This window comes from Diadema setosum, chromosome 22, assembly GCF_964275005.1.
Source record: "Diadema setosum chromosome 22, eeDiaSeto1, whole genome shotgun sequence".
Lineage (NCBI taxonomy): Eukaryota > Metazoa > Echinodermata > Echinoidea > Diadematoida > Diadematidae > Diadema > Diadema setosum.
In genome coordinates, this window is record NC_092706.1 from 22065457 (window position 1) to 22091078 (window position 25622).

Here is a 25622-nt window from a genome sequence, read left to right on the forward strand (position 1 = left end):
CCACTTCAGACACAGTCTTAGGATTGATTAATTCATTCTTTATTTGAATTGATTATCACTGTTTTATGTAGTCGCCATGGAAGCAATGAATGCTTGCGTATTTACAGTGAGCAGCTACAGGACCAATTATTGACTGTAGCCGCGGTCACACTGGCAAAAGATTGCGACATTAAAATTGCAAATACTTCACAATCTTTGATCTTCTGTCCACATCACTGGCAGCCAAACTTTGTGATGTTTAACATTCTCAAACTTTGAGTCACTGGTGCACGTTTGCAAGAAAGAAGAAGAGTGCGGCATCTAAGACTTAATTAAAGTGACTGTGACGAAACTATACACAAACATACATCAAAATGTTTGCAAACAGATGGTGGACGTGTCATGTGACAATTGACTTGCCTTCACAACTGCCCGAAGATGCCAAAGATTGGCGGGGGTCTGGGAAATTTCCTTAGTTTGAGTGGGAAGTTACACAAGTAGTTTCGCAGGAATTAAGCGTCTGCGGTCATAGTACTGGCAAAACTTCAAGATCCTGAAGATCATGATCTTAACCCGTTGAGGACGGGTCCCGAGTATACTCGGGCAAGCGTCTATTGGAAATGCGTGTTGTAGCAAAATCAAACCTTCCTTAATGGGTTAAACTTTGCAATTGATGACCAGTGTGACCATCGCGGCTACTGAGTCCCTTCTGATGGACCAGGCTATGAGGACAACATGCCTTGCCATGTCACAAGGCATAAGCAGGTCTGCCAAGGGTTAAACCAGGGACCCTATGATTGATGCTCTGCAGTCTCATAGCTTTGGTCGCAACAGCTCCCTCACAAATACAAAAACAGCTGCACAACAATCTAATCCCAGGCAATTAAAAGGTGAGGATCTTGATGCCAGGAGAACTTACCATCACAATTTGACGTAACTCCATCATCGTCATTGGGGGAAAGAAGGCACAGCCCACTGCAGATGCGACTGATGCATGGGTTGTCCACTGGGGTTGGGTAAGACATTAGGAGGGAATCATAAATTACCAAAAAAAAAGATTTCAGAGTGAAAAAATATGTTCAGAGAAGATAACACAAATGGTGATGCACTGATAATTGAGCCAATCAAATGAAGACACATCTGTAGGACATACTGTTTAATAGGAATTATTTTCAGATGAATTTTCACTCAGATATAGTTTCAAAATGTACAAGTTACATTGCTTTGATACAACTTGAGTATGTATCCATTCCATGAATGTCATCTTCCATCATTTTCCATGAGGAATATAAAATTGCCACTGGACTTAAGTCTGGAAAATAGAACTATGTGATGACTTATGTCATTTGAAGGTGCAATGATCTTGATTTAATGATGCTGGTTAATGAAAATAATGGCATAAGTAATACATTATAACAAAGAAATGATAAATACATTGTATGATAATAATGACAATAATACAAAATAATTATTGGAACACAAACAACAACAATACTAGTAATAAAAGTGGTTTGGTATGTACTCCTTTTTTACCATGACATTTAATAGCTTGGTGCATTTAAAGGACAAGTTCACCTTCATAGACATGTGGATTGAGTGAATGCAACAATATTAATAGGACACATCAGCAAGAGTTTGAGGAAAATCAGACAATCCATTTAAAAGTTATAAATTTTGGAAGTTTCTGCTTAGTCACTGCTGGATGAGAAGACTACTACAGCTTGTGATGTCACATGAGTACAACGATATAAAGAAAATAATAAGGACAATTCAAGATATTTTCACTTTTCTCGCATAATAAACGAACACTTGACTTCCCTCTTTCAGAAGGCAAAGGGAATAATATTACCCTTAACATGCGTCAATGACGAGTCGAGGAAATGTGCACTTTTTTCAAAAAGTAAAATTTTGTGAAATTCTCTTTGTATTTTCCTTATATCGTTGTACGCATGTGACATCATACACTCTAGTAGTCTTCTCATTCAGCAGTGACTGTGCAGATACTTTAAAAATTCATAACTTTTGAACGGATTGTCGTATTTTCCCCAAACTTTCACTGATGTGTTCCAATAACATTGCTGCATTCACTCAATCCACATGTATATGAAGGTGGACTTGTCCTTTAACAATACCATATATCATTACCCTGGTCACTATAATCAATCCTTTACATACTACAGCATGCTTTCCACTCCCTATGGAGAGGAATTCCAAACTTTTCAAGCCAGGATGCTTACTATCCAACTACATAATAAGGGACGGTGGAGGTGTATGCAGGCAGAATATGACAAATGTGAAAGCCAGCTGGTCTGAGCCCTAGAATAAGTGGCAGAAATCCATTTGAACTCAATGTCTAATTATTGTGGGATCACTCCATCTCAGAGTATAGTACTTTGTAATATAATGCTCTATCTCCGCATATTCAACGAGTCTAAATTTTCCCTGATCGGGAATTCCTGACAATTTTGCCGGTGGTTAAATTTACGATTGTAAAGGACAGTAATGAAGGGAGAAATGTGCATGCGTGCACGTTTCATTGAAGTTGGGATCAGAGGTAAGTATCTTTTTTCCATGTTGTCAGATTCTGGGATAGCACCTGACTCCAAAATTTTGCACAAAAAAAATACCCACAAAGTATATCACTGACTTACAGTGCTGTGGGTAGCGCTGGAATTGGTACATGCGGATTGCACCGGGGTTGACGAGGTTTGGAATTTCTGTGACGTTCTTCGCCGTATTCAGACGCTTCGCCGCCAAGACTTCTCCCGTCGAGCTGGCCGTCCAGTAAAACGTGTCTTCAAACACCTCCACTTGGAATGGATTGTACAAAGCTATGAGGAAAGATCACACATAGAGATCCAAGGTAAGAGCAAGGAATTTATGTCATCTGTTGTTTCGGTACAAGCAGAAGAAGACAAAACAGTGATGCCTTCACTACCATTCATTATCATTTTATCATTGTGATGGTAAAGAGTGTAATCGTCATTCCTATCATCATAAAGGAAAATAATTTGTTGATGCGTAAAGTGTATCTGAACAAAAAAAAAAAAAATTCTGACATCGTATTTAATATTGTATTGGCAATATCTCTGAGAAATCCGTGTGTGAGGTTGCTTCCATAGAGAGATACTGAATTAAAAATATCAGTCCCAAAACACCTAAAATTTATACGGGCATATGCGCCTTGATCTTAAACTTGTCATGTAGCTTTACCGCTTGTATTTGATTGTGTAGTTTGATATTTGAACTTTCTGTACAAACTCTGATTTTCGGTATCATTTTTCAAACTGACGGGCTCACGCATGCACATACGTGTAGGCATTTCAGTAAGCGAGGCAATACGTATAGTAAAGTACTCAATATAAATGTTTGCCACCAGAGGCAAGTGAAGAAAATGTGCACACACCAATGGGCTAGCGCGGCTACTAGTGCAGCATGCTTTGCCACAGGCCAATATCAAAAATCAATATTTCTCAGTTAAGGTCGCTTTATATGTTGAGCAAGACCTTTCTCTAGGGTAAAGGACATGTCCTTACACCCCTCAAATTTAAATTTCAAGGTACAGATACAATTTAACCCGTTGAGGATGGGCTGATTTTGCTACAACATGCATTTCCCATAGACACATACCCGAGTATGCTCGGGACTCGTCCTCAATGTGTTAATACACATTATGGCTCATTTTGTATGCATATAAGTTATAGAATATACCTATAGGGTAACTACAAAAATTATAATTTCTTGCAATTTCAGTGACATGATTATTTCTAATCATTTCTAGAATCACCTCCACTCATCAGCGTCTTGCGATTGCTCCCATCAAACGCCATCCCTTGAAGGATGTTCAGCTTCTGGTCGACGAAGAAGATGCGGTCATCATTGGCGAAGTCGATGGTCATTCCTGTGGGCTGCACCAGACCTCTGCGAACGATCTGGATGGAATTCTCGCCATTCATGTAGGCCCTGCCGATGAAGGCACTCCCGACGGTCGATCCAGAATCAGCCCAGTAGACATATCTGCAGAATCAAACAAGATTTGTGCATTTGTGACTGCCTTGCTCAAAACTCACAAAAAGCAGGTCAAGTGAATTTATATACTATATGTCAGTATCTCTTAAAGGGGCATTCCAGATGATTTTAATAAGTTCACATCATGTAGTACATAAATCAACAGCTCCATCTATACATGTAGATTTCCTTGAGCTCCAACTCATGCATTCTTATGGTGACCCTGCCATGTCATCATCCTTGTTCATTGCAATTTGTAATATATTTTCAAAATATTTTAATTCTTCATCCCAATTATCACACAATCTGAAACTCTGTCTTCAGTATAACCAATCTATAGTTGTTCAAATGTAAAAATCTGAAAATCACCCGGAGACATCCTTTAAGTAATACAAATTTGTATTGTTTAGAAGGTTTGAGAAGAATCTCCTACACACAGCCAAAATATGCTTTTTTTAGGCTAATCGTTAACACTCAAGCTCGTTTCATTTGTTTTGTGAGCTTTACGAAATCATGTCCCTACCCCTTGCGTGGACTGACCACTAGTGCTGTCGGTGACTCAGCATTCTGCTTGGTCAGCAGATTCTACAAATAATAACAAATCATCATCACACTGAAATCGCAAGAAATTATGATTTTTGCAGTTACCCTGTAGGTACATATATATATATATAAATTCTGTAACTTATATGCATACAAAATGAGTCAAAACCTACCCCCTGCGTGGATTGACCACTAGTGCCGTCGGTGACTCAACGTTTTGCTTGGTCAGCGTCATCTCAAACTGACCCTCCAAGTTGGCCACTGCAATTTTTGGGTAGGGATCGGACGCCACCTGTCGCCTGCGCCGACGCCGGGTTGTGACGAGGGTCGGCGACCCCTGGTCTGTGAAGTAAATGTTTCTGGAGAGAGAAAAGTTTAAAATAAATCACTTTGTTACTCATCTCTCCCTATCTTACATAATATCGTCGCCGGTCACACGAACCGACGAATCCCTCAGGTTTGCGCAAGAATGACAATTCGAGAAAATCGCGTTTGAAGTTAACCCATTTTTGACTTATGGTTGCTACACTTTCATGTCTATAATTTCCAATTATTTTTGTAGTACATCAGATTTCAATTCTTGCTCTAACTTGTGAAGTTTTTATCGAATTGTATTGTTAACAAATAAGCGGGAAATCGTCAAAGAGCTGCATGCATGTATTTTCGGTCTGCAAAGAACGTTGTCATTTTCCATGTGTGTCCATATGTACATGTACACTGTACATTGAGCGTTGTCATTGTCAACACATGTATTACATAGTACGCGCACTGTGCGCGCAGTCAATGAACCGTTGAATCTCAGAAATTACACGCAAGTCAATGCGCACTGATTCGTCGCTTCGGTGACCACGCATATGCGCGGTCACCGAACCGTCGAATCGCCTGATTGTTTAACACACGCGTCTATGGGGAAAACAAATAATTTTCACAAATGGAATTACATACTTCTACAAAAGTGATAACTACGTAAACATTACACCGAATTACACACTGAGAATTTCAGAATATGTAGTATGGAATATCTACTATCGAAATGATTGAAAATCTCAAAATCGAAAATTTGACCCAAAATGGAGTGATTCGTCGGTTCGTGTGACCGGCGACGATATACTCTCTCCCTCCATTCCTCTCTCTTCTCTCTCTTTTTTCCTCTCAAATTTTCTAGTACCTCTTTAAGATTATGGACAGACTTGATGAATTCAGCCAGTTGTAGCTATTGCCTCAAACAACATACACAACAGATCAAAAATTGAAACTACAGGATGATATAGGAAGGTGTTTTTCGGTTGTTCATTTGTGCACAGGTTTCTTTATTTTTCATAATTTACTGCATATTGCATATATTTTGGTAATATACTCTTTTGAGAATTGTACGACAGTGCTATGAGTGGATAAATTGCAAAATTGCAAACCACAGCAAATGCAGTGATATGCAAGTGTTTAAGCCAATTTTCCACTGCTTTTGCTTATTTCAGGGTGTGGTTGCAACTTATGTCACTAATCAACAAAAATTTTGGGAATTTTAACAATCTTTTAGACCTTTTGTATATCTTGCTCCAACTATTGATGACACCACTACCAATCCGTTCATTCAATAATATTTAATGAGTTAATACAACGGTGAACATGGTGGTATTGCGCTTCAGGCATACTGCACACGCAAAATATTTAGCAAGGTTTTCATTTTCGCTAATTTAAAAACACATGAAAATGCTAATTCTAATTCCAACATGAATGAGACATGTATGTACTTTACATTTATCTTTTCAATACTGTACTCCACGATCATGAATTTTGCTACTCACAAAATAATCAGGAGGTCCCAATTTGCGAAAAAATTTGGCTTGCTAAATGTATGGCATACATTGTATACAGTAATCCTTTCTTTCTTTCTTTCTTTCTTTTGTTTTTTCCTTTTTTTTTTTTTTTAGATGGAAAGCTATTTGTAGTAAAATCCTACATTGGATGACAATATTTTGGTGCAGGCCTATAGCTGATGTATGTGGTGTGTAATGTATAACTTTTTTCAGGGGAAAACTATACACTTGTGGAATAGCTCCCTCTGCTGGTGACATGATGAGACTGAGGAATGAACCCTTGTTCTCTCAGAGTTACCTTCCGATCCAATCCACTGCGATGTCGATGGGCCGGAAGACGTTATCCACCGCCAGGTTCTCCGGTGCGAAGCTGCTGTCGAGATCCAGCGAGTGCCGCTTGATGCTGCGAGCCTCGCTGTCCACAAAATACACATACCCTGAAAAAGACATCACGAGACATCATGAAACGGGGAGATACTTTTGACCACACTGACACAGACTGACTAATTCTCTTAATTGTGTATCCAATAAGACCCCCAATAAAAGTTCTACAGGATTATGTCCACCACCACGACTTCCCATGTTACATCTGTTTATACTGCAGTGTTTCATTCTACACACATCTACACTGTATAAGTTTCCTGAGCCTTTCTCCAAATGTCAAACTTTTTTCCCACCGCATTTATCACTGTACAAACACATTCTTTGCAATTATTCTCTTCTTCTTTTTTTCAGCTTACCTTTTGTGTTGCCATGCTTTAAAGAATAACCTGCCTTCAACTGGAACAGTAGTTGAACATACCATCAAATGTGCTAGCATTAATACATACACATGTATTCATCTATGCTAAAAACGTAACTGCAGTTATTGCACCCTGATGTCTAATTTTCAACTTCCCCAGCTTGTTATTTCCTTTCATTTTAAATATAGATATATTTTTCATTCATTAAGTGTAAATCAGATCTCAATTACCGTTTAAACCAATAAATGACATTAAAAAGATGTGATTAATGAGATCTGTAACCAAACAAACTCAGTATGAAGTTAATGTAGGCCCTATCATAGTTCTTTTTCCATTACACACCCAAACATTAATGTTGCATGGGTCATTTTTTTTTCCCATTTGTATCTACTAACATTGTACAGTATGTCCTCCCGATTCCACACTATCCAAAAAAAAAAAAAAAAAAAAAAAACCCTGCGGACCTGCATACTTGGCCAAGCAATTTGACCAAAGTTATGAGTGCCATTATTCCATCACTAGGATAGTAGAAAAGTGCAGTTGTAAATGCTATCATAAGGTCATACACATAGAGGAAGAAAAGAAAAAAAAAATTAAACATAATGCTGAACAGCAATTGTACACGCAGCCTTTACACAGATACATCATCTACATGTACCTCATGCTTAATGGGCAAGCATAAACAATTAGCATTAGCATCCAAACACACAAGCAAAAAAAACTCACTTGTTTCCAGCATGTAGTCCAGACCACTGACCCTGGTTTGATGGTCAACGACCTTGTTCCTCTCCCCGTCCCGGTTTGTGAATATAGTCTGACCATCGGCCACTATCAGGTACTCTTGAGCTCCTGTGAACAATACAATGTCCAAGAATTCAGGGGCAGCCATGTACAAGAAAACAACTAGAAATGTCGCTACGGCGACTGGTGTATGCCTCCGCCATAATGCATGGTTCTCCTAATAGGTCTTTAGTACAATGTGTGATGAGTTTCACACAATTGGCAAAATATTAAAATGACAGGTTTGCCTCAAATGTGCTGAATGTTCACTTTCCTAGAACTAGGTTCAATTGGATGAATGATTAAAACGTCAGAGTGCAGGTATTTGGGAGAACTGATGATTTTTACTTGACTTTTGACCCTTTTATAAGTTTATGCATTGAGTAATTTTCAAGGTATTGAGAAAAGTATAGTTTCAGTGTCAAATGGTAAAATAGTACTATCTAAACATGGCCTTTGACCTTTGATCTCACAGTTCCAAAGAGAATCACTGTCAGGTAGAACATGCATAAATATGTAAGTTTCATGATAATACCTTGAGTTACTTTTGAGATATGGAGGAAGAAGTGCAATTTAGCACTTTCACTTGACCTTTTGACCTTTGACCTTTTGGCAAGAAACTTCCCACAGAATATATATTGGGTTATACATGCATACATCAAGTTAAAAAAAACCCTTCAGGCATTGCATAAATATAAGGAAAGTAGTGATATTTTGAGGAGTTGACCTTGACCTTTGACCCCTGACCTTTGACCCATGACCCCCAACTTCCCTAGATAATCACTGCCCATCGGTACATGCATATATACTAAGTTCCATGAAGATACCTTGAACCATTTGCGAGATATGGAGAAAAACATGAAATTTCAACTTTTTCAAAAAAATAACCTGTGACCTTTGACCTTTGACCCCGTGACCCTAAAATCCAAACAACGTATCATCCCCCCAGGATATACCCTCATACCAAGTTTGATGCAAAACCACCTCACGGTTCTTGAGATATCGACAAAAACAAAACGGGACGGACGTACGGACATACGGATGTACGGACGGACGGACATACGGACGTACGGACGGACGGACGACCCGAAAACATAATGCCTCCGGCCACTTCGTTGGCGGAGGCATAAAAAATTAACAAGACAGACACATTCATCCTGTCTCAAGATTACGTAAGGCATAACGCCAATCTTTCTCTGCACCTTAAATGACAAGTTCACTCAGTTACATGTGTGAAGGCAGCAATATTACGAGAAAACATTTTGTTTCATCTGCAAATGCTAAATAGTGAATATTACAGTTATCTGTGTTTATACCTTGTGCATCACATGTGTTGTTCAAGCCATTATAGCCCTCAGCACACGAGCACTGATAGCTCCCCTTTATGTTGGTGCAGGACTGGATGCATACAAAATCCAGGCATTCATTCACATCTGCAGGAAAGAGAATAGAAAACAGAGATTGGACTCAGCCTCACAGGCCAAAACCATCGTTAGTTTCTTCCTCAGCATCAAAGAATATAATAACCAATTTAAACATTGGTCGCAATGAAGTGTTAGGTTAAGAGTTAGGGGTTAATTGTTAGGTCAACCCCCCTCAAGATCTTGGCCGTCGATCGCACAATCACCACGAAAATTGGCACATGCATTACCTGTGGCGTAATGCACCAAACTATACAAAAAGAAATATAAATTTTTGTCATAATAATTAATTATGCTAATTTATGCACAAAATCATACATTTTGCTCTAAATCAGAAGTGAAGCTCCCAGAATCCTAATTTTTGGTGATAACATTCTTTGTAGCATTCCTAACAATGTACTCAAAAAAAAAAATCTGGTATCAAAATCAATTTCTTATGTATTTCCTTGTTTTTTTGACCTTTTGTTTTATCATTTTTTTCGCAAAATTTATGACAGAACCTATTTCAAGCATAATTATGCTAAAATTAATTGATTTCAGCATATGAAAGTGAAAATAATCATATCTTTATGAATAGGAAGAGAAAACTCCATTTGCATATATATATATATATACAAGTATATATATATATATATATATATATAAATATACATTGTGTATATATATATATATATATATTATACACAAAATCACGTTTTTGAGCCATTTTCGGTGTGACAGGCATGTATATAAAAAAAATGGTCGTGCAATGGTATGCGCGATTTTTGTGAAAATGGTGTCAAAAGATGTGCGAGACTTGAAAGTAAAAAGTCAGGGAACGGTGCTGTCAAAAAATTTCGCGTGGCGGAGAAGTTGCGAAAAATGTTGAGGGGGTTTGATTCAAACCCCCCCCCCCCCAGCCTTTTTAGGGTTAATGGAAATTAACAGAAACCAGCAAAAGCAATTTAACCGAAACCAACAGGACCAATAGAACGTCCTATTCAGTCAGTCCGCAGCACGTATGTTAATGAACCAATCTGGCAAGATTTATTCAGCACTCTCGTTGACGATCTTTGCGTTCGAAAGGTGTCTCGTCGTGCGAGATTTTGCAAGACTTTGATAGGGCTATGGTTTTCACAGTGTAGCGACTTGTACATACATTCGTCGTGGCTACAAGTCACGATAAATTGTTCTCCAGACTTTGATCTTTATTTTGATACTAAATTTGCGTATAACATCGGATCTTATCATGACTATATAATCAGTTGAATTTGCGTAAATTTTACGTGCTTTTCACAGAAGATTTTGTCGTCTAAAGTTCTTTTTTGGTTCCTGACCGGATTAAGAAACTGTTGTTTCTGATTTTGGCTTTTTCGTAGAGAGGAAACTTAGATGCTCATCATATATTGGAGTCAAGGAGACGCAAGCATGATTTATACTAGTTTTTCCATTTTGAAATGTCTGTAAAATTCACTCATAAGCCGGAAGTATGCTCCACACAAAGTGTACAGTGGCGCGAAAGAGCTCTCTCATTGGACAGTGCTTGCATTCAGCGCTTGAACTACACGCGTGCCAAGAAACCGCAAGTGGCATGAAACCGTTATGTAGCAGCGTAATGACGTAATGCAAGTGCTGAATGCAAGCGCTGTCCAATGAGAGAGCTTACTCTTGAGATTGCACGGTTTCAAGCTGATCAGCACTGACATCGATGTATATTTTACTGGTTCCTGACCGGATTAAGCAACAAATTGTCAAGATATTTACATGGATACAAGGATTTGGAGATGGACTACCAAATAAAGCATTTTCATTGAGACGCAAGGTGAATTTGGTATTTTTTTTTGACGTCTTGAACGTGTACTGCACAAATTACTTTTTTCATTATTTTTCAAGCTCTAATTACGCTATGATATTTTTCATTTACAATAATTTGAGTAACATGTAACGATAGTTTACATAATTATTTTCCCTGAATTTGATACCAAATTTGTGAACATACACCAAGGTGTATTTTTGTTGCCGAAAGCCCAAGGACAAAATCCCCTTACACAGCTCATTACGTATGCAAGCCTAGAGCGGGCTTGCATACGAGTTGAATAAATACGAGCGAATTATCGGGTGCTGCGGACTGACTGTATTGGCTTAACACTGCATGGGTTCCCTATTAAATAAAAAAACAAACAAACAAAAGGACCGACAAGATCTATAGGACATCCATTTGGTTTGAAGTCTGAGGGTTTCTTTTGGATTCCCTGTGGGAGCTTTATATAGGTTAGCAATTTACTGCTGTACTTCTAGGATGGAGTTTTTACTGGTCTCAATGAGAAACAGAAACAACAATAGAAAAACAAATACAAACCAATAAGAACTTCTTATTGGATTTCTATGGGAGTCTACTGGATTTCAACCTGGGCATACACCAAGTCTCACTTGGGAGGAGTGGAGCAGACTACCTATCACAAAATCAATTATTTTTCTCTACCCTATGCTTTTATTAAATGACTTGATATCACCCGAGTCCAATTTCTTGCATAAATAATTTGCATAAATTGTCACAAATGACCCCGACTTACCCACGCAGCTGCGGCCATCCCGGGAGAGAGCGTAGCCCGCCCTACACTGGCACAAGATGGTGGTGGTATCGGAGACTGACATGCAGATTTGCTCACAGCCCCCGTTGTCCACGGCGCACGAAGAATCTTTATCTGGAGGATGGATGATTGGTGGACAAAGTTATGATACCTAGATTGCATCAAACTCTGAAAATGTGATAGGCAAAACTGCAGATCAGCATTGTGTGGCAACATTTGGTTAGGCAATTCAAATTATTGGCAAAGTGGCCATAGAAAAATGGTTCCCACAAATGTTAAAACTTTAAGACGTTTAACATAAAGGAATATTATAATCATTGTGATGAGGATAAAGAGGAAAGGACAAGAATTATCCAAACATCTTCAATGCCATTACTTTAGAATTGCATCATTATGATTCATTACATCATCAATACAATATTATGAAATACTCAATCAATGATAAGAACATCAAAATACCAATAATTACAAAGATTATTCTGATCATCATAATAAAGAATAGGGGTGCACAATTGTTACAATTAATCTATCAATAGTCATAATTACCTGAACATCACCATAATCACTATTAAAGTTCAAATCATCATATCTTCGCACAATTACTTCCCAAGGAATTATATGCATTTGAGAACCGTGAGAATATATCTACGGCCGGAGGCAGAATAGATCAGATGTATTCTTACTGCATCCAAGCTCATCGTATCCGTCAGGGCAGTCGATGACATCATTACAGACGTCATTGAAACTGATGCAAGTGCCATTATTGCAACGGAAACTGTCAGTTCCACAGGGTATAGATGTACCTGATAATTAAAAGCATGAAGGAAAAAAGCACAGAAACACTTTACCATTGATGACTTTTGGATGAACAGGGTTCTGGGTACATCAGGGGGGCATTTTATGAAGCATTTTGTCAAATATTTTTTTTTTTCTGACAAACTGTTATAAACTACAGAAATCCTTGCATCTGATTGGCTATTACAAAAGCAAATTTATCTGACAAATTCATATTAAAGACAAAATGCTTCATGACATGCCCCTCAGATATGTTGAGATAATAAAGCATTCTGTTCAAAGCAAATAGAAGAAGATAATTCTCCTGCATACCACAGAAAAATCTTTTATTTGCCATATGACCAGCTCCATTGTTCACTCAGCATCAGTGCCATGCAGATATACTGTGGGCTTAATACTTCATAAATTGCACAGAGATTTAAACTGCACTGCAAAATATATGGCATGTAACATATGTATCAGTGACATTGTGAAATAAGCCAGTTTACAGTTCCACTTTGCGCATGAGCAGAAAAAGGTCATTTGTACAATCAGGCGTGTTTGTCTTTGAATTCATTGAGATAAGCATCCCTGATGTAGTGATTATTCATGTAACCCTTGTAAATGGTGCTTACTAGCACATCCACCTGACAGCAAGCCTGGTATTTAGCAATGTTGGTAGAAAAACTTTGTTTATGCATTCAACACAAAACAAAGAAATGAATGCCTGCCGAAGTGTCAACTGACAGACCATTCTTGTCACCTGCTCTGCGTAATTTTTTGTTTGAACATAAATTCCATAATTTGTGGGCATGCTTATGCATCATGCTGCTTTGAAAATTAGTGAAGTGCCTAACCAATTGAGAAAAAAGAAAGGTCATTTGTACCAATGTGCCCATGAGCTAACTGTGAACTGGCTTATACTAGTACTTCATCAATTCCTGAAGTAATTTTGCTGCAGAAAGTACAATCTCAATTGTCAATATTAAATTTGGACCTTTGAATTTCACTGCACATCTAAATACTGGAAAAGGATTAGGTAAAACTGGTCACATTCATTAATCTGCATGCAGATGAGAATTTCACACAACATTGCCAATTTGACAGAGAAACAGGATCTTAAATCATCTAGAATGTGCAGCCAATTTCAGAATCAGTCATAAATTCAGCAATAAAAAGGATTTGAGGCTTTGAAAATTCCACAATCAAATCAAAAGGTCAAAATATTTCATGGGAATGGCAGAGGGCTCATGAGAACAACAATATTTTACTCTAATTCACTAAAGTCTGACAGCACAGGGAATAATTTTCCTGGTATCGCATCGCAATTTGTTATGCATTTTTATACCACTGCAAGCAGTTTTCTTCCACAGAAGTGTACAGGAAATCATTTTAAATATTGTTCACCAGCTGAAATTGCTAATCAAATTGGAGGTTGAAAATTATTCCCTGCAGCAACAGTTTTTTTTTTTTTTTTTTTTTTTGGGGGGGGGAGGATTTAAGTTTGTTTGTTGTTGTTTGTTTGTTTGTTTTTTTAAAGAAATTACAAACTCACAGCCTTGTTCATCAGAGCTGTCTCCACTACCACAGTTGTTGAAACCATCACACAGCTGGGCCCTCCAGATGCACAGCCCAGAGATGGGGCAGAGGAATCGATCACTACCCTCACACGTACTGGCACCTGTAAATACATATAACATGACAAGAGGCAGTGATTAACGAATGCTGCACACTGGCACAGGTCCGACGGTCCCTGGCCAGTAAAAATCACTGTTGGACCAGTAACTTCTTCAGGAATAGACCAGTAAAACATGGAAAAAAAAACTGGGTGCCTGGTTCAACAGACAGGTTCGACCAGTAGATGAAATGGGTTCCTGTAAAAGTAGAAATTTTCGCGGTGTTGAAATTTTTGCGTATTTCGCGCAACCAGAAACTAGCGCAAAAATAAAAGCAGCGAATATTTTTGCATGCCATACGTTCCAGTGGTTGATGTCTTGATTCCGCGGAAGTAAAAACACGCGAACTTCTTCTCATCCAGCCAAGCGTGAAAAATTAGTCGCGCGAAAATATCCACTTTTACAGGAGTGTGCAGCCCTGGATTAACCCTTTGAGTGTTTTGACTGCCAAGTTGGTACAGGAATTCCCATAGCATTATTCTGTCCAAAAGTTCCTGGTACAGAAAGAGTTAACTGGAGCTAGCAGGTGCAAACTCACTCCCCTCAGACCAAGATGGGAAAGTTTTCACTGAACTTCCAGAAAATGCAAATAAATATTTGAAAAATGTATACTTATGGCAAAACTTGGACAAATTACAAAGCAATTCAGAATCAAGAATTCATAAAAGGTTTGGTGGATATCAAGATTGTGTCAATCTTTCTACGTGGAAACTCCACAATAATTGCCATATCACAGGAGTAGAACAACATTGAGAAACTGTATGGGGGATTTCACAAGCTTCATTTTTCTATGACAACAATGTTAAATGCATTCTGGCCTTGCTCCTGCAGAAGCCAAGGAAAAAAGCATTTGAATAATACACTTGTAGAATACTGTAAATATTAAAATGTTCTTCCTTTATATTCAAGAATGATGACTAATTTGGGCTCAGTAACATAAAGTGCACAGTTTTAAGGCTACTTTTTTTTTTTGATACATGGGTTAAAGGACAAGTTCACCTTCATAGACATGTGGGTTGAGTGGATGCAGCAATATTAGTAGAACACATCGGTGAGAGTTTGAGGAAAATTGGACAATCCGTTCAAAAGTTATGAATTTTTGAAGTTTCTGCTCAGTCAAGGCTGGGTGAGAAGACTACTATAGCTTGTGATGTCACTTGTGTACAACGATATAAAGAAAGAATAAAGAAAACTAAACATATTTTCACTTTTCTCGCATAACAAAAGAACACTCGACTTCTCTCTTTCAGAAGGCAGGGGGAATAATATTACCCTTAAAACACATCAGTAACAAGTCGAAGAAATGTGCACTTAACTCAAAAAGTAAAGTTTTGTGAAATTCTCTTTTTATTTTCCTTATATCGTTGTATGCATGTGACATCATAGACTGTAGTAGTCTTCTCATCCAGCAGTGACTGCGCAGATACTTTAAAAATTCATAACTTTTGAACGGATTGTCCGATTTTGCTCAAACTCTCACCGATGTGTTCTACTAATATTAGTGCATCCACTCAACCCACATGTCTATGAAGGTGGACTTGTCCTTTAAAAAGGAAAGAGACAGACAAGTGTAGAGTTCAAACTCACGACAGGCTTCTGTGCTTTCGTCAGTGTCGTCACCGCAGTCGTCACTCCCGTCACAGACGTATTCATTGAAGATGCAGCGGCTGTTGCGACACATGAACTCACTTGCCGAACATGACGGTTCGACTGCATCTGAAGAGACAACAAAGCAAAATGACATACATAAACACTCCAATAGATGATGCGAATTCCTGTTAAAATCATTGTTACCATTCTATTATATCTGCTTAAAAATTTTAATCATCATGATTATCATTGTAATTATTATCATTATTATTATTATTATCATTATTATTATTATCATTATTATTATTATTATTATTATTATTATTATTATTATTATTATTATTATTATCATTATTATCATCATCTTTACTGTCATCATTGTCATTACTATTACTATCATTGCAATCTTTTTGATTTCTATTAAATCATATTTCACCATTATAGGATTACTCTCTTTTTTTTTGGCAAAAACATGAACGAAATCATTCATAACAGCAACTGGATCATACAGCAGTATTTGTCGCTGGGGCGACAAGACCTCGTATCTACAAAATGTAGAATGTTCAGGAGAGCCAAAAAACATGGCGGCCAAAGCATTATAGCCAATGGGAGAGCCTTTACTTTGACATGCCGTGGCGGCTTCATTTTTGGAGTAAGACAGTTGGGATTTGGACAGGACATCACTTAACCCATTATTTGACCATTAATTAATCCAAAAAAGTCATTTTCACCAAAATTGCAGATACAAGGTCTTGTCACCCCAGCGACGATACATCATCATAGAGTGTGGATTAACACAATACTCTCACAGTTGGCCTCGAAAAGAAGGGAAAACAAGTCTTCAGACCACCAAGCCTATTCCTTGATCCCACCCATGAGAGAATTCTTTATGGATGAGTATGAAAAGCCTGTTCACATGACAACTCACGAGGGCGCTACCAACTGACAATGTTCAGCATAATCAATTGTAGTTCAATAATGGCAGAAGCAAACAAATAATGTCTGGGCATATGACATGAATCTGTAATTGTTTGGGACTTTTAACCTCATCTATAGATTGCACAGTCAATTAATGTCCAATCGACAAAAATTTACATCAGAGGTAGAACAGCAAATTGCCATATGGAGAAAAAAAAAAAGGGAGGATTTTCATAAGAACTGAAACAGAAACACTGCATAATGATTTGAGCCCAAGCAGACACTGTAGCTGAAAAAAGCAAAAGAACCACAACGTGACGGTATATAATGTAAAGCTTATAAAGTAGTAAAAATGATAGATTTGTCTTCAGAGACCATCATGTAACAATCTGGGTAATAATAATGACATGAAAAAGATTTGTACAGTGCCTACAAATGTTTGTAAGCACTCTCAATTCAAAATGAACACTGACAAATAGCTCTTTATCAATCAAATGAAACAAAGAACTATTAATTGTTGAAAGAAAAATCTTTCAAGCATCATGCAGAGATAGACAGAGAGAGAGAGAGAGAGAGAGAGAGAGAGACAAAAATACCCAGAGTTTGCTTGATATATTATATTTTGTTTTGTATTTTGTTTTTACCCAATGAAGAAAGAAAGAACTATGACAGGAGAAAATTATCCAGAATATCCACCTTTTACTGCATCCACAAAACCCATCATAAAAAAAAAAATTGTACATTTACATTACAAAGAGAAAAGTTTTAGGTAACTAATTTCACAGAGATACATAAGACCCCTGAGCTTGAAGTAAGTCGTACTTTCACACACATGAATTTGTAATTCCTTTTATGTCCCAAGATAACCATATGACAGGGCTGGACACTCACTTTATTTCTCTGGTGGCCACTAAAATCTTTCAATGTCAAATCTTAGTAGACCAAAATAAATGGAAACAATCCATTTTGAATCATTGAGCACCCGATTGGGCCACCACGCACAAGATAACCTTATTGAAAATTTGGCGGACTGACATCCATTTTTTTTTTTTTTTGGCCCAAGGACATTGGTAATATCGAGCCCTGCCTATGATGTAAAAAAATACATTCATGCACCACCACATTCCCCTCAAGATATTTCAATGCATCCCCACTTCCAATTTCACCTTCATGTATTCAGAGATGCCAACTTCTTGACATAGAAAAACAGATGGAATATCCACCAAAAAATCAGATTTTTGAGAGGAAAATCACATTTTCATGAAATCTTGACACCATCACTAGCCTGTTGGCTCTGGGCAAGTGAATGTCAGGAAAAAAAAAATGTTTCCCCAGTAAGGACAGGCATGTAAAAATGTTGCTACTTCATCAATATTGACGAGAAAATTGTGAAGCATCTGTGCATTTCCCACCCATTTAGGCTCGTCATTCAATGCTTTTGTAGGGGTTGCAGATATTTATAATATATCTTTCTATGGTATATGATAATGCTCAGCCTGATTTCTGCAGTTTTCTGTGGTTGATATTGGCTTCATTTCAAATTTTACTTGAAGATGAAAGTCGTACTTTCAGGAGGCAATATCATATTTCACACTGTTTATTGTACTCAATACTATAAAATCGTATTGGTTGGCATCTCTGCATATACATTGTATGAGCTCTAAAAATGACTATAATGTAGAATTTTACTCAAGCAAGGATGACTGAGGAACCAAAATTGACCCAAGCAACAGTGGATGTATATTTTAGTTTGCTTTGGAAAGGACGCAAGGAAATGAGAACACATTTCCTTTGAAAAAAAAAATAAAATAAATAATAAAAAAAATAGAACAGACTGCATAGGCTATAAACCGTTTTGCAGGCAATGAATAAGTGCATATATATTGTATATTACCCTCTCCTCTAAATGCTGAGTTATGGCGTCCTCAAAGTGAAAACAAAACAGCATGATAAATTCCACATCAAACATGTAAGCTACAGTAGAGCAGTCAAAATATATGCTACAAAAATTCACTGCATAAGAACATTGCACACATTTTAGCATCAAAATGCTGGATGAAGGCCTAGTTTGGGTATATTCACTTGTAGATATGTACATTGTACACACGCACTCATACATTTGTAATTTCTGTGGCGCTGCATAGATCGTGTGCAAAAATTTCAACACTGCAAAAATTTCCACTTTAACAGTTCATGAAATGGGTGTGTTTTCAGTGCTGTCATAAAAAAATCCACTGAGAAGATATATGTAGTACCAAAGTACCAATGTGTATACAGAAGGAAACTTCTTCCAGAGAGAGGATATCCCACATGAACAAAAAACCTGTCACCCAACATGGTTCTTACAGTGTAGTTTTGGGAACAATGAGGAGACCAGCATTACAAGAATGAAGTGATCTTGGGAGAGTTTACTGATGAAACAGAGAAGTGCATGTATTATACTGTGGGGCTGAAAACAATGATATACGAAAAGTAACAGCTTAAGTTGAATGCAGTAAGAAATGTCTGCCATGAAACTTGTTTGGCCGATACAATTTGCCAAGATGATGAGTTGTTTTAGAGTACAGCTGTATTTTGGGATATCAGACGTGTAGAATCATTTCGATCGATTGACACTAGTACACAACATTTATTCCTGAAGGGGGCCCTACACATTCAGAAGTGAGAAAGAAAAAGTACGAATCGAACGTGCCCAAGTAGTAGTATATCCCAACAAGCACTGCATCCAATTAATCTTTTGCACAAAAGATCAATGGGTACTGCTACAGTATGATTTGTAAGTAATCATGAAAAATTAAAGTAGTAACCACGAGATTGTGATAATATCAGTGTACTTTTGGGCTAATAATTTGCATTTTCTTAGTTATTTCACTGAATATTATCACAACATTACAGTGTATATTACACATTTCTATGTACAATGTATGTGTCTATATTAGAGCAAAAATCAACAGTTTCTGCAGGTATATGGAAACTAACAAATGTTTCATTTCAAACTAATCATTCATCTAGTCACCGCCCAAAGGTTGCTCACCCATTTATCGATTATACAGATCAAAGCACATGCCATGGTTGATGAGCTGATAGTCAAAAATTTCTGCATGGCTTGCCTCATATACACTGTACACTGTATGCAGAACTACTGTTAACAGCATACACGTTGTCTTATAATTGATATTCCTCTCTGTATATGGTGCTGTGATGTATATCAAACCTCTCACCATTACATAGCTACATGTACTTTTGTATAACCAGCTCCCAAATGTACAAGGTATACTTCTTTTGTTGTTGTTGTTCTTTTTGAGAATCCTCGGTGCATATAGAGTAAATATTCCATGATCAACTCTATATCTATAATATGACTTTTGGTTGAGAATTGGAATTGGTGTTAGTCAACAGCAGTCACAACCACTGCACACTGCATGAAGTGTGGGCTTGTTTGTTTTTATTTCCAATTTTATTTGGTTAGCAGGTCACAATACAGAAGCAAAACAAAATGTGACGAGTTGCATTACGGGTTGCCACAGAAACAAAAATGGATGCACACAGGCAGACAAACGCACATAGAGTGAAGGCAGTAAAAATGTGTGGGACACACACACACACACACTGGTTTGAAGACTCACCATGAATTGTCAATATCAGACGAGGTAACGAAAACACCAATATCGACACGTAGCAGGGGCATGACAAATAGAACAATGTGTTTTTGGACAGAGATATCAACAATATCTTTCACATTAGAAGTCACCTCATTATTATATGAGAACTGATAAAAGAGCTCTAAAAAAAATATGTTAGAGCTCACAAATACATCTTTAATAGCATCAATTTCAGCTATATAGTTGCTAATATTATGTGCAGCACCAGATTCAGAAAAACAAAACCATTTATCATTCCATGCAATTCAAAAATATACTCATACAAAATTTTCTCATAAATTTGTGGGAAGACATTACAGCAATGAATCTAATGCCAGCTGAACAACCTACTGAGGAGGCTGTCTTATCATTTTTACATATTTCTAAATAAAAGCATCAAAATCTTTCATGCATGTCTTTACCTACTGGTACATCTATTGCTAAGAAATTTATAACACTTTCTCACAAAACGAACACACAAACATTAACATACATAGATTAAAAAAAAAAAATCATGTCAGGGCTAACAATATTCACAATAAAAAATTAGGCAGAATCCAAGAAGGCCCATAGGAGGTATCCATGCGTTGAATACATCTCACGGGGCAAAACAAATCACAGGACGAGGAAGTTCATAAATTCTCTTTTCAAGAACTGCAAAACTGATTAATTTCTTCCGAGAACCACCTACAAAAGCAGTCTGGGGGAAATAGCAACTCTGTGATACCGTCAATGTTTTAGTTTCTAGTGATAATAAAAATTTTCTTCCTGAACAGCTAAAAAAACATATTCACTCGTTCTGAGATGTGTGCAGCACAATTGCTTACTCCTATGTATTCATCAAATTCACAAAAGAAACAAAGTTCATTTGACATTTCCATGTGTGAAAATTTATGTCAAAATGTGCACACACAAAAAATCGTGAAGATATATTTGCGGGGTTCATGCTATCCCAAAGCAGAAGGGAATAGGTGAAAATTAACTACTGTACAACAGATACAAGTGTAAGTTTGAACTTAAGCACCCTGGAATTTGCATCATGAATTTACTGTATACATCCTATATTTAGTGACTCTAATTTTTCACGAATTGGGAACTTCCTGATAATTCTGTGAACAGTTATAAATTAGTGATCTGTACTAGGTGTTCGCACCAAATTCATACACTGTATACTGCATATCGAAGTATAACATCTTAGCTCTATTTTGCAGTAAACCCCATTTAATTTGGTTAAGCGGTCACAGAGAAATATGCATTGATGTAAAGCATGTCATGAGTCTGATTCTTCCAAGTTTAGCACTTGGATGCTCTTGGAACTGCATATTAATGTGTAAACACAATAGACAGAACTTGGAGGGAAGGGATTCCTGACACGCTCTACAAAAATCATCATTTCTCTTTGACTACTGAAGCAAACTGAATGGGGTTTTCTGTCAGATGTGGGCAATGAGTTATAGTTTCATCCCCCGAATTGTGTTTGGATTGATTCACTATTTTTAAAGTTATCATTGCGGAAGGGTACCGTTTAATTTTTTTGGGACATACAGTACATCTAAATGCATGCACCTCAAAAACATTTTGGTGTATACACCACTTACCACAGTCTCTTTCATCCGAGCCATCGTAGCAATTCTGCCTGCCGTTGCAAAACAGGGTGGAGTTGATGCAGGCTCCGAAGGCACACTTTTGAAACCCAGGCTCACAGCTAGTGCCATCAGCTTCAAGTAACATATTAAGAACAGTCAACCAAAGGAGTTGTTAAAACTTTTGTTGTTAAATGTTAAAACTAACCAAGATATAGACTGCCAGAGAGTATACAGATTTATACAGAGTGCAAATTGATTTGGTAGTTACTCTATGGTCTGACATAGCTTAGTGTCATAATGATAATGTTAATCCATACAGAGCCTTTCCATAATATTCTGGTGCTCAAGGCACAAGCTGCATGATCCGATCATTTAAGTAGAATAAAGTTGGTATTGTTCATATGAACTAGAGTAGTAATGGAACGTATTGGATAAGAGTTATTTGCATTTCGTAATGGAGGATTCCAATGACATTCAGAAAAGGATTACAGAGTACAATTTGATAGGCATTCTATTACCTTCAAATTTTTGCGGCTTTGTTTATTAAAGGCATTGAGAAAATTCAGTAGAGAAAGGAAAAAACAACAACACAACATTATAATCATAAATCACAAGCATAGACAAACTATCAATCAGACAGTCAATCAAACTTCCACTTGAAATGCCAACTAAAATGAACTTCATTTTGTGCGCAACAAATATACATACATCTATTACAGCTTTACCTTAATACATTTGCGAGAAGGTGATGATATAAATTCATCTCTTTTAGGTCTTCTTTAAGAATACCGTAAAAAAGGCTGAATTACCTGACTGACATTTTGCCCTTCATCAACCACAAATAAGGCCAACTTGTCAATCAGTTGCAATCAATAAGAGTCTCTTGCAGACTTTAATTCTCCTAGTGAAAATGGCAATAATTTCTAATTAAACTCATTCACGATGAGCTGAGACTCACTGCAAATGTCGGCAGCCTCATCCAACCCATCAGCGCAGTTGAACTCTCCGTTACACAGCAGTTTCCCTTGGATACAGCGCTGATTGCTACATCGGAATTCACTCTCACTGCAGTTCCGATACACTGTAGATCCAAGCAGAAAGGAATAAAACAATGAATGCTTCAGCCAGCTAGCATTTCATTTTACTGAGTAATTGTTTTCTTTCAACTATCCATCTACTCCGCTGAGTGCATACACCATATATTGAGATATGTGTGAAAAGCTACTTGTGTATTAAAATGACAATTATATTTATGACAACCTGCAACAACTCATGTTTTGCTGAAGTTCAAAACACAAATGTTCTTATTTGCAGGAAGAAGACATAATAACATAATATAAATTTTGCGAATGGAATGATACATCACTCAGACTTACTGTACTTGCTGTGAAAACAGAATATAGAAATACATGTATACAAAAAATATAGCCTCCACAAGTAGATTAACCCTAATCAGGCTGGGGGGGCGGAATCCGCCCCCCTCGACGTTTCGCGCAATATCTTCGCAACGCGATAAGCTCCCGCCATGATGTTTCATGACTTTTTTCTTTCAAGTATCGCGCAACTTTTGAGACCCAAATTGTTGCGCCCGCGCGTACCGTTTTGACGCGACGCCCGTTCGAAAAAAATTTGTCAACCCCAAAATTGCTCCAAAACGTGATTTTGTGTACAAATCCAATGCAAATTGTGTTTTTTCAATTAATTCACATAAAAATTCATATCTTCACTTAGAATGGCCGAAATTAATTTATTTTAGCATGATAATGCTTCGAAAAATGTCTTTGACAAATTTTGGCTAAAAAACAAACAAAAACAAAAGGTAAAAAAACAAAGAAATACATAAGAAATTCAAAAAACAATAAAATACATAAGAAATTAATTTCGATACAGATTTTTTTTTATCCTATATCTCAGAAGGAAGAATGATACAAGAAACATTTTAAAAAAGAAAGTAGCTTAATTGGAGCATTAATAAGTGATTTAGAGTCCAAAACTGATTTTATGCATAAATTACAATAATTAATTCATATAAAATATAAGAAAAATTTTTCGGAGAAAGCAACCATACATTTTGATAGAATACGTCGCGGGCGTCGCGTGTGCCGATTTTCGACGCAATCACGCGTTCCATAGGCGAGATCTGAAGGGGGGGCGGAATCCCCCCCCCCCCCCAGATATAGCATAGCCAAAAAAGCCCAGCCTGATTAGGGTTAATCCACTCCTTTCCACATTCAATCATATCATATACACTGTACTGCATTCATTCATCATTCACGTTTCAAGTTTTATCTTATGTTTTTATTTTTTTGTTGTGTTATTTGTTTTATTTTTTTATTGTGTATCATTTGCATTCATCTACATGTATCTTCCTTTTTATCTATCAATTTTTTTCCATCTTTCCATTTATCTATCATCCACATGTATCTATATTGATTTTTTTTCTCCACCTATTACTACCATCTTTACGTTTGTTATGTTTCCATATGTTTCTCTTTCTGTCTATCAACCTGTCTCATCCATAAGTTTTATTGTAACTGAATTGATATGGATTTTAATGAATGAAAGGAATTAAATGGAACAGAATAAAGTGGACAAAGTAAGAAACTGAAACAAAATGAAAGAAAAAAAATTGACATGGTACATACTAGTACATGACTGAACAAATACATATCTAAGGAAGGAAGGGCCGTGCACTCTTCATAAAAACTGAATTATTCCCAAACCGTTCTGAGCAAACTTTTGACACTTCCTCTTTATTCAGTTGTCAGAACTCCTTTAACTAATGGCAAAAAGAAAAACCCAAACAAACACCCAAACAAAACAAAACAAAATAAAACAAAACAAATAAAAAGTTTAAGTGGATTAGTCAATACAAAGTGACCTAAACCTGCTACAGAAAAAAAGAAGAAGAAAGAAACGCAAGCAGGGTAAATCCATACATAGCGATTCACACTTACCACAACCCTGGTATTCGTCTGACCAGTCCCCACAATCATTGTTGAAATCACACTCCCATCTCTTGGGAATGCACCTGTGGTTGGCACAGCGGAAATCTCCAATAGGGTCACAGGTCACTTCAGCTGCAGAAAATGATACAACAGTAACAGGTTCTCGTTATTTAAAAAAAAAAAAGAATCTTGTGAAGAAAAAAAAAAAAATGCCCACATTTGTTGCATCAGGTGAAAAAAGCAACAAAACCAAACCTGGACCCTGTTGCATAGGACTGTGGTATTTTAAAAATTAATGGCAACTTTTCAATCAATCGGTGATTTCTAGGCTTTTATGGGCTATAACAGTGTTGCTATGGCAATGACCATTGATTGGTCGACATGTCAACAGAGTTAACATAAATTGTGAAGTTACCATATCTTTTTTATGCCATGGGTCCCTGGTGCCTCCTGTAAAGACAAAAATCCAACATGATTTTCATTTTAACCCTTCTTGAACCATTGTTTGCACCCCTCTAAAAAAAGGAAAGGAAAAGAAAGAAAAAATCATGCCTTCTGTACATAGCACCCTCATCCCTTGGGGATTGAAAGGGTAAACAGTTTGTTCCTCGAGCAGTCTTAGGGTTCA

The 25622-nt window shown here is 37.1% G+C and overlaps 1 protein-coding gene across 1 annotated transcript in view; it reads right to left on the reverse strand.

The window, feature by feature from the left end:
- LOC140245211 (low-density lipoprotein receptor-related protein 2-like) overlaps positions 1-25622 on the reverse strand; it is a 57146-nt gene that overhangs the window by 7274 nt on the left and 24250 nt on the right. The window contains exons 21-34 of the mRNA XM_072324799.1: positions 25004-25126; positions 22995-23127; positions 22059-22165; positions 15899-16027; positions 14191-14316; positions 12545-12664; positions 11844-11975; positions 9187-9303; positions 7817-7939; positions 6646-6784; positions 4704-4889; positions 3767-3996; positions 2631-2810; positions 899-985 (exon numbers count right to left, since the gene is read on the reverse strand). Of these exons, the coding sequence (XP_072180900.1) occupies positions 899-985; positions 2631-2810; positions 3767-3996; positions 4704-4889; positions 6646-6784; positions 7817-7939; positions 9187-9303; positions 11844-11975; positions 12545-12664; positions 14191-14316; positions 15899-16027; positions 22059-22165; positions 22995-23127; positions 25004-25126 (1932 nt within the window). The remainder of the gene's footprint in view (positions 1-898; positions 986-2630; positions 2811-3766; positions 3997-4703; positions 4890-6645; positions 6785-7816; positions 7940-9186; positions 9304-11843; positions 11976-12544; positions 12665-14190; positions 14317-15898; positions 16028-22058; positions 22166-22994; positions 23128-25003; positions 25127-25622) is intronic.